The sequence below is a fragment of the Apteryx rowi genome, unplaced genomic scaffold (genome assembly GCF_003343035.1).
Source record: "Apteryx rowi isolate R43461 unplaced genomic scaffold, aptRow1 scaffold_9, whole genome shotgun sequence".
NCBI lineage: Eukaryota > Metazoa > Chordata > Aves > Apterygiformes > Apterygidae > Apteryx > Apteryx rowi.
Window position 1 is genome coordinate 5712151 of NW_020451204.1, and position 9621 is coordinate 5721771.

Sequence of the window (9621 nt, forward strand, 5' to 3'; positions counted from 1 at the left end):
CGCGGCGGGGAACGGCGGCGGGGGCGCCGGCAGCGAACGGTGCCTCCCGCCGCAGCAGCGGCCGCCCCGGGGCCTCTCCGGGGCCTCTCCGGGGCCTTGCAGCTTGTCCCCTCCCTCCCTTGGCCTTGCCCTTTCCCGCGCCCACAGGCGGACAGCACTTCTGTGACAGGCTGCCCAGAAACGGCTTCTGGGGAGCAAAATCCAACAATAACGGAGGTGAGGCGTTCATTGGATTCGCCAGCGAAAAGGCCTCCAGTCCCCTCCAAAGCCTCATGGGGTTCTGAAATACAAATATATTTTAGCAGTGTCAGGAGTTCAGCCTTACTTTCGCTGAGGCTTTGAATGCAGTTTTTATAGTAATCCTCCTTTTATTTTTACAGAAACATTATCTTGAACAATCCAAAGAAAAGAAATGCTCTGTCGCTGTCTATGCTGCAGTCGCTTCAGGAAGACCTCCTGCATGACATCAAAAGCAAAGATCTCAGAGTTATTATCATTTCAGGTATTTCCTTGAGTTAAGGCGGATGGAAGAGAACAGGGGGGACAGAGGGAAGAAGAAGAAACGGAATAATACAGAGTTTAAAGCTAAGTGTATCACACAATTACAGAAAATAGAACAGGAAGGGACTTACATTTTATTTTCTTTACAACTAGCCAGGAACATAAAGGGTATCTCATGTGTGCCTTCACCATTCAGACTTTGCTTTCTTGCTGTTTTTTTTATATTCATCCCACGTTCCACTTCCATATACTTACTTCCTCATTCTTGAACATGACATTAACAATTGACTGTCTATTTTTGTTGATAATTAACATTGCTAACAAGAAACACTGTAGAAACCCTTTTCAAAATGTTAGTATTTCAGTCAGGTTACATAGTATGTTCACATAAGCTTGCTTTCTTCTTTTCTTAAATAATCAGTAGATTAAATAATTGGTTTTAAAACTATATATAGATGACAGTTTCAACAATTTAAAAAAGGTTCTAATGGTTGTCAAATTACAGAAGAAACATTTCTAATTCTTTTTTGTGTGTGTGTAAAAAAAAAAAAAAAAAAAACAGGCTGAGCTTCCATCACTTTCATTGCCTTCAGTGGCAGAATTGTGGGATCACAATAAACAAAGTATAAAAGGTTTCTTCAAATCATGTGGTCTGTTCCCCTAGTCTAAACCTGCTCTAATCATAGGATCATCCTATGTTACCTTTGCCAGTGGTTTGTCAAAACTGTTTTTAAAACTCTCCAGCAAAGGAGAGACCATAATACTGATGCTGCAGTCACCGATGAACTGCAGATGTAGAACATTGTCTCTCAGAGCCTATTATAGATTTCTTCCAGTTAGGTATTTATCTGTAGAGTTTTTAAATACAATAAACATTGAGCTGTTCTTAAGCTATCTTTTTTCCTGTGATATTTTAAGATAATCTTTTTTCCCCCTTTTGAACATCTAGGAGCTTGATTAATTTAGAATGCTGTAGTTTCCTGTACTGAGAGGGAAACACTGTGCACACCTGTGTAAGTGCACGCATATGAGAATAGAAGTATGTTAACTTCTGAGGTGAGTTTTTTCCCTTAATTCTGAAAATCTATTCTCCACTTCCAGCTCTTGGAAGAATAAGTTCCACAGGTTAGACCCAGTATTATGAAGAGCCTGTGTCCTCTATTTTTATAGCCTGTGTCCTTTCTTTTTTCCCAAGAATGGATGGTTAAATGTACAGAAGAAATAAATACATACATTCAAAATTTCAAAAAGCAGTAACAAATTGTATGAAACATTTCAGATTCTTATTTGGGAGTACAATGGTTTGGAAGTGCAGTGGTTTGTTTTCCCGTTTTAATTTCAATTAAAAATAAATTGCACRTTCCTGTTGATTTGCGATTCCACTGCTGAGTGGAATGCAAAAGAAGACCTCTAAAGAAAATGAAAGACTTGTCAGGGGATGCTTTGAATCTTTGACACAGACCTTGCAGTGGATTCTTCTTTAATGAGACGTAAACAGATCTGATTAGTTTTCAGATAATGTGTTGCTGATCCAACAAGTTGATGTTAAGTGTGTGGTTATTTCTAGATATATCGTGTTACAGTAATCTGGTCTATAAGGAACAAATGCATAAGTAAGGTTGTGTCTGCACAGTTGTTGCAGTTGGAAGTATCATGTCCATATAAATACCTAAAAAGCTCTGAAGGCTTCAAAAGCTTCAGATCAGTTTATTCTTACAGCAGATATCCTTATGAGAGAGGAATACTATTGTGGAGGTAGTGATCTATGCTTTGATCTTTGATCTATGCTGCCACTTCAGACRAGCAAATCCAAAACTTAGGCCCATAGTATCATACTCTGTTCCCACCCAAGCCCTGGAGAAGCCTAAGTTTCCAGCACTTAAGTCCAAGAGATGTCTGTGCATCTGTCCAGCAGCAGAACCATAATCAGCAAAGGCACAAAAGCTGGAACCGCGTGGAATTGCCTAGATGATGGTTTGAGCAGTGGAGGAGCAGAAGCCCAAACAACCTTTCTGGCTCTCCTCTAGCTGAAAGACCTTCTTGTCCATTGTAGCCTTGAACACCATGACACCAAAATCTTGATGTTTATTTAGCAGAAGTTAATCATTAATTTTGGATGCAGAGCACTAACTAAATAGGGAATAACTGTAGTTACTAGTCTGGAAGCAGAGCAGTCCCTCCTTGCTCCAGCTGACTAGTTTACATTGTGCCAAGAAGCAGTTTAGCACAGTATCTTATGAAAAACTGGGCTCGGGGGTGTAAAGTGCCTTATTTTTAACCAAGTTAACTTGGAATGGAAGACAAACTAGGCTTCTAAAAATGTTTGTTGGTGTTAATGTGGTTAAATATTTCATGCTGGCAATTAAAAATTATTATAAAAGCCAGAATGCAGTATTTAGGAACTCCATGTAAAATTCTCCACCCCTTTCCAGGCTCCTTCTTTTTACCATTATTGATAACTCTATACCTTTAACAAGTAGGACATTGATACTGCCACTACCTCTGGTTTCTGAAGTAATTCAGATTGACAACTATTTTTAAACCTCCATTTCATGAAATCCTTTACAGCTGAAGGACCCGTATTTTGTTCTGGTCACGATTTAAAGGAACTGTCAAGTGAAGAAGATGCGAAGCATCATTCCAAAGTATTTGAACTTTGTGCAGAGGTAAGCAGTTCTTCACAAATGCCAACCCCTTTTGCCTGGTATTAAGAGCAAGCAATGAAATTGGTTTAAGTAGGATCAGCATTGCTCATCTGCTGGCTGGAGCACAGGCTGTTGCTCTGGATTTCCTGCTGTTTGCTGTTCTGCCGTTTTAATACCTGATCCTGGTCAAATTATGTTTTCCCTGGATTTCTTTCTCTATGTGCAAATAAAAATGCTAGAATGTCAATGTATAGGTGTCGTAAAATGGGTACAGTCATTGCATGTTCCTTGCAGCTGAGTATTTGTGTAGTATCTTTCCTAAAAATACAGGATTATCCAACTTCATGCCACTTGTGATCTAATGTTCCTTCCCAGCATGTAGCTAGTAACTCAAGACCAGCTGAAACATTAAGTAGACTGTGAAAGTAATATATCAGAACACATCTGTGACTTTCTGGTTGGATGGTCAGCAGAACACACAAGTTCTTGTTGCAGAGGCACAGCCCTGGAAGTCGGGAACTTAAAGCGAATCTGGGAGCCTTTGGAGACAATGGCAAAAAGCCCTTTGTAATGGCACTAGAATTTGCCCCCTAATCCTGCTCAGTGTGAATACAAAAAATAATTTTAGATTTCTTTTCTGGTTCCTCCAATAGAAATAATGATCCTTATACACACTGTCAAGCTGCCTTCACTCATATTTAACAAATGCTCTAAAAGCTATCTGTGAAAGTTACCACTGAAGGCGCTTTAGTGTAATATGTAGCAATAATCCTTGCAACTTTGCCTGTATTTCTCACTTACAATTCCCTGCAACTGCAAAATTAATATTAAACTGAGACCTTTGCTCCTTTCTGATGACGGGACTAATTTGTCATTCAGCCACATTTGTGCCTACCTCTTTGTGGGCAGCATACTACAGTGTGGTCAGTGGAAAACTGAACCATACAGCTTCTGGGTCACAGAATAGGAAGGATCAGACAGAAGAAACGTAGAATTTATTCCGTGTAGCATGAAATCAAGAGTTTGTAAATTTCTCACTTTAAGAACCAAAGGAACTTAAATCATCCCTTATGTATTTCTAGCATCGGAGCTATATGCAGGATTAATGGCAAGTATAGCAAGCTAGGTTTAGATCTAATAAAGGAAAAAAGCAAAAAATAACAGAATATCAGTGTGTAGAGTTAAATGTTTCTTTGTGAGAACAGTGCACTACTGTGTAGTAAATTTAGTAAGGAAGCCATCATTATATATAAAAAATGAGGTACCACATCTCAGATAAATATTCCTGAGACCATGAAATTGGCAAAGAAGAAATGAAATGTTAGAGATGAAGTGACGTTTGATGTAATCCCTTTTCTGATGATGATGGTGGTAATGATAAAAGTGCTTTACACTTCCTACCTGAGATTCCTAAAGGGATTTAAATTTTTCTCATAAATCACAACTCAGTGTTATTCCTTTGTAGGAAGAAGATCTCATGATAAATAGTAATGACACTTTACAGACAAACTGAGAAATACAGAAGTTAATTTAGGCTTTGTATAGGATCCAAACCTATCTACATTTTAGTTGTCTGGTAAAGTAACTGACTTTGCTTTTTGGTCCGCAGAGAAAGACAGGTACTTTTGAAGGCTTCCAGAAAAGGGAGTATGTCTTTTCAAATTTAGATACCTAAGTTAAGTAGAATGGATCCTATCCTAAATGACATGCCCACAACTTTGTGGCCCCGTGGGTCCAGAGCATTGGGCTGGTATTCAGGCAGCTTGGCTTTCGTGTCTGTCTGTGACTGGTAATCTAGGGCAGGTCACCTCAGCTGCCTATGCCTCTGATTCCCCATGTGTATGACAAAGCTAGCAATAGTATATAAAATACAGTATCCAAGAACTAAGTGCTCTCCACACRCAAGTTCGAGACAGGTATGAATATCACTTCTCCAGAGGCTTTTCAAAAACAAAACCGTAAGTACCAGGGATTTTTTAAAGAAGCATTTGACTTAAAATTTTTAAAACCACAAACAGTATTCTCTCTGTGTTTCTCTGCACACATGCATGTACTCTTACTCGTTTGTTGTTTGCTTTTCAAGATGCGCTTAAAATTGTTTTTAAACAAAAATAGAAAAACTGAGACAAAGGCTGGCCAAATTCAAAACTGAATTTATTTTTTTTTACCTAAGGGACGTAAAACTTACTAGGCTTCATCCATTGGTGAAAATGAATTAGCAAATGAAAACTTGTTATCTTGCTACACTGTGCTAATATGAGAATTCTTTAATCCAGGTAATAACAGTAATCAGTTAAATAGTGTTCTGTATCTGCAAGCATTAAATTAGGTGAGTTTGATCCCCTGCTTTTTGGAAGAAGAAACTGAGTTAGAAAAGTTAGGCAGATTCATCTCTCTTAACTTCAGCTCTCTAAAAGCTGGCTATCCAGCCTCAGAAAATGGGACACGCCGTACAGAATTCCTTGCCGCAATTCCTTGATTACACAGTCAGTTTTCCATTACAGGCGGTAATGAAGGTGGGGAGGGTTTGTCTTAGATATACATCTTAGCTCAGCCAGCAGCACAGGGCCTACAGTGCAGAGACACCCGAGCTCCGTGCAGAGCTAATACTCAGGTGTCTGCCGTTCGTTCTTGTGCTTTCCATCGGAGCTGCCAGGATTAACCAGTGCTACGTAAGCACAGCTGTGCAGCTCCTGGGCCAGCATTGTTTCTGTGCATTAAAGCAGACTGAGGCAGGTTTTGCAGGGAGAGCTTACATCTGTCATTAAACTCCAGTTGATGAAGCTGGGAAATACAAACAGTGACATCAAGCTTGTGAAGCAACTGCAAGTTTTAGAACATCCAGTGCTTAAACTTCAGTGGCTAACTGACTGCTTTCTTTTCTGCCTACAGGTTATGACTTTAATCCAGAAGCTTCCAGTACCTGTGATTGCCAAAGTAAATGGCTTGGCTACAGCAGCAGGCTGTCAGCTAGTGGCAAGCTGTGACATTGCAGTGGCAAGTGAGAAATCCCAATTTGCTACTCCTGGAGTAAACATCGGGCTGTTTTGCTCCACCCCAGGTGTGGCCTTGGGCAGATCTCTTCCAAGAAAGGTAGGCATAGGCTTCCTTCCCAGTTATTCTTTGCGATTTTGCAAGAAGTAGGATCCGGTTAGGAGTTTTAGTTTCATTACCTAAACTTCATTTTCTGCAGTAGAACATTCAAAATAATCCATTCCCAAAGACATACTCAGAACAAATTCTGTGGACTGGGACTAAGTAAGAAAGGGATGACCTCTGTTCAGGGAGAGCAGCTTCCTACCRTTCTGATTTCAATCAGCAGGGACTCGCACCAGCAGCACTCCAGCACAGCAACCGCTTTCCTTTCCAACAGACAGCTCTGGACTTTAGASAAAGAAAGATGTTCTCCCCTGGTGAGAAACCCCTGCAAACTCAGGATATCAGTCCACTGAGGTATCAACTCTTGCCAGGCAGTGATATTTCATTGTCAGCATGCTCTGCCTGGGTTTAGATCAAGATGCTTTAAATAGTATCTAAAACCCTCATATGCCTCCCTCCTGCTCTATTTCCTACTGATTGTGACTACACATCTCTCACTGCATAAACAGTAGTATGATCTGAAAAGCCTTGACCGAGAAATGAAGTTTTAAGTTCTGATCCAGTTGGATTCATGTGGGCAGACTCATGTTCTTCAAGGCCAGCAGGGCACTGCTGAGATGCAGGGACTTACCTGCACAGATCCAATTGCTGGATAAAAACTTTAATTTCCTATTTATAATGCTGTCATGTTCAAATGTAGCCTATTTGTGTTTCTGAAAAAGCATGCTAGACTGTACAGTTACAGCTGATTCTGAATTAGTGTTTCTGATTTTACAATTATCTTTTTAAAATGTGTAGGGTATACTTTTCTCTGCTACTTTTAAGAGTAGCAAGAAATYTTCCTGCACTTCTCAGGATTACTGATTTTACCTCTTATCAAATGAAATATTGCCAAGATGATTGTCTGTAGCAACAGAGTGAAGATGCTAATAAGGATAATCGAGTCTTAYAATTCATGGTATCAGCCAAGTGCATCTGGGGTCACAGAAAAAACTTCTCAGTGTATGTATAGCATCAATTAGTCAGCTGAGTATTTGGATATTTTAATTTGAAACTTCAAGTATAGGATGCTGGAAGCAACAGGAGACTGGGATAGGTACAACTATAAGAGGGATGTTTTTAAAAACACCCAGACCAAACTTAAACTAAGACRGATATTTTCAAATCTATGTATTGACTGAGGAAGTCTCTGTTTATTTACTATTATACGCTCAGTTTAAAATACTGAATTCAGTCATTTGACTTAGTGATACTAAGTCATGGATACTTAGTCATTTGACGTAGTATCCACATCTCTCCTGATTCCTACTGCAATCACTAGAGGTTCTGAGCTTTTGAAAAGAAACACGGATGCATCAGCCTAGGACAACAGTTCTGAAAAGTGGGCAGTTCTGAAAAAAGGCCCACTCTAGACCCAGTCCTTCTCTTGTAGAAACCTCTTCACTTCCTTCAAGTACAAGCAACTTATACTTGAAGGAAGAAGCTGAAATTCCTCAGACRAACCAAAGCAATAAGGAAGCTGAATATACTTAATACAATTTTTTTTTTTCCTGTTCAGGTGGCATTAGAGATGCTTTTCACGGGTGAACCTCTTTCTGCCCAAGAAGCATTAATGCACGGGCTTGTCAGCAAGGTGGTACCAGAAGACAAGCTAGAAGAAGAGACCATGAAAATCTCTCACAAGATATGCAAAAGCAGCAAGTCTGTCCTGGCATTGGGGAAAGCCACCTTTTACAGACAGATGACACAGGACCTTGATACTGCTTATAAAATCACTGCCCAGGTCATGGTAGACAATTTGACATTGAGAGATGGGCAAGAAGGTATTGAAGCCTTTATTCAGAAACGTAAGCCTGTCTGGTCACATTCTCTGGATCAGAAGAAATGAATCCTGTCTCTAAGCTAAGCTTAGCTGCACTTCATGATTCTCCACGCAGTTGCCTTTGGGAACTATATTTTTGCTGTTACTAAAAGTAAAACTTCTTATATATGCCAAAGCCACAATAAATTCTTTCTAAGTATATAATAAATTTAAAAAAAAATCAAACCAAATGGGYCTTTTTAGCAGTGAAACTCATCTAATAATAAGTTTGGTATGTTCCAGGTTACTTAGGGCATCACAGGGATCAGAAGAGCACTCAGAGTCTGTCAGTACCTGTCCCTCTAGTTCTAGATGAGAATTTCCACTTGTTATTATTAATAGAGAAATAAAGGGTTTGCATTCATTCCAGAGAGGACAGTTGCACATAGATATATCGTAACTGATTTCACTGTTAATGTACAGTATGATACAGACAAAAGCCTGTAACAGAAGCCCATTTCTCCATATGAATGTATGTTTATGAACCTTATGTACTATTCATCTGTCTCCCTCAGCAAGTGCTTTTTTTTCCCCTTCAGTTCAACCTAGTGCTCTGCCTGTTCCAGCTCTGCAGAATTTTGCTGGTGACTCCAGTGAGGCCGAGCATGGCTTGGGGAGTTCAGTGTTGCAAAGGGCACACTGCAAAAGTCACTGCCTGTAGGCTCCAGCAGAGAATCTCCCCTGGTAGTGGTTAGACCAAGCCGTAACTTTCAGGATATGTCTTCAGTTTATCACAGAATCRTAGGCACGTTGTTTGGAAAGTCCAACCTTGTGCTCAAAGCAGGACTTTTACCAACACTGGAAGAGGTCAGCCACCAGTTTGAGGTCGTGACAACCTCCAAGGAGGGGGTTCCACTGCCCTGCTGGGTAAGCTGTTCCAGTGCTGTGCAATGCTCCTGGTGGAAAAGTTTTTTCTTAATGGCCAGTCTGAGCCTCTGAAGCAGCAGGGTTTGGTCTTTAACCGTTGTTACATTATCTGCCATTATTAGGAGAATTTCAGCTCTATCTTCTTTGTAACTGCTCTTCAAGTAGTCACAGGCTGCTGTTAGACCAGCCTTAGACTCCTTTGCTGAATTAAAGAAGTCCCTCAGCTCTCCTTGGAGGTCATGTTCTCTCGGTTACCATCTAAGTAGCTCTCCACTGGACCCGTTCCAGTTTCTCAACATCCCTTTTGCACTTGGTGTGCCAAAACTGACAGTATTCCAAATATGGCCTCTCTGGTGCTGAGCAGGGAGGAATAAAAAAATTCCTTCAAATCTGCTGGGCACTTTCAGCCAGTCAGTACTGCTCAGGATGCGTTTTGCCTTCTTTGTGATGAGAGTGCACTGTTGGCTCATACTCAGTTTGGCATCCACTGTAACTCCGGTTTACTTTTCAGCAGAACTGCCACTCAGCCAGTCAGTTCCCAGCCTGTACTGGTGCGGGGGGTTGTTCTGCCCCAGGGGCTGAACCTTGCATTTCTCCTTAGTTTATGAATGTCCTTCTTGATTGAAGCTGGGTCATTCAGTGTGTCAG

At 40.5% G+C, this 9621-nt stretch overlaps 1 protein-coding gene across 1 annotated transcript; it reads left to right on the forward strand.

Moving 5' to 3' along the window:
- Positions 1–16: 16 nt before the first annotated feature.
- Positions 17–8299, forward strand: ECHDC3 (enoyl-CoA hydratase domain containing 3). Its single transcript, XM_026091282.1, has 5 exons — positions 17–216; positions 381–502; positions 3070–3167; positions 6039–6239; positions 7804–8299. Exons 2-5 carry the CDS (start codon positions 430–432, stop codon positions 8131–8133), a joined length of 702 nt encoding a protein of 233 aa, XP_025947067.1. The 5' UTR covers positions 17–216; positions 381–429; the 3' UTR covers positions 8134–8299.
- The last annotated feature ends 1322 nt before the right edge of the window (positions 8300–9621 follow it).

Coding starts and splice junctions, on each gene's coding strand:
- ECHDC3 (XM_026091282.1), top strand. CDS start 430: ATGCTGCAGTCGCTTCAGGAAGACCTCCTGCATGACATCAAAAGCAAA. Junction 503..3,069: donor CAGAGTTATTATCATTTCAG/GTATTTCCTTGA, acceptor AATCCTTTACAG/CTGAAGGACCCGTATTTTGT. Junction 3,168..6,038: donor TATTTGAACTTTGTGCAGAG/GTAAGCAGTTCT, acceptor TTCTGCCTACAG/GTTATGACTTTAATCCAGAA.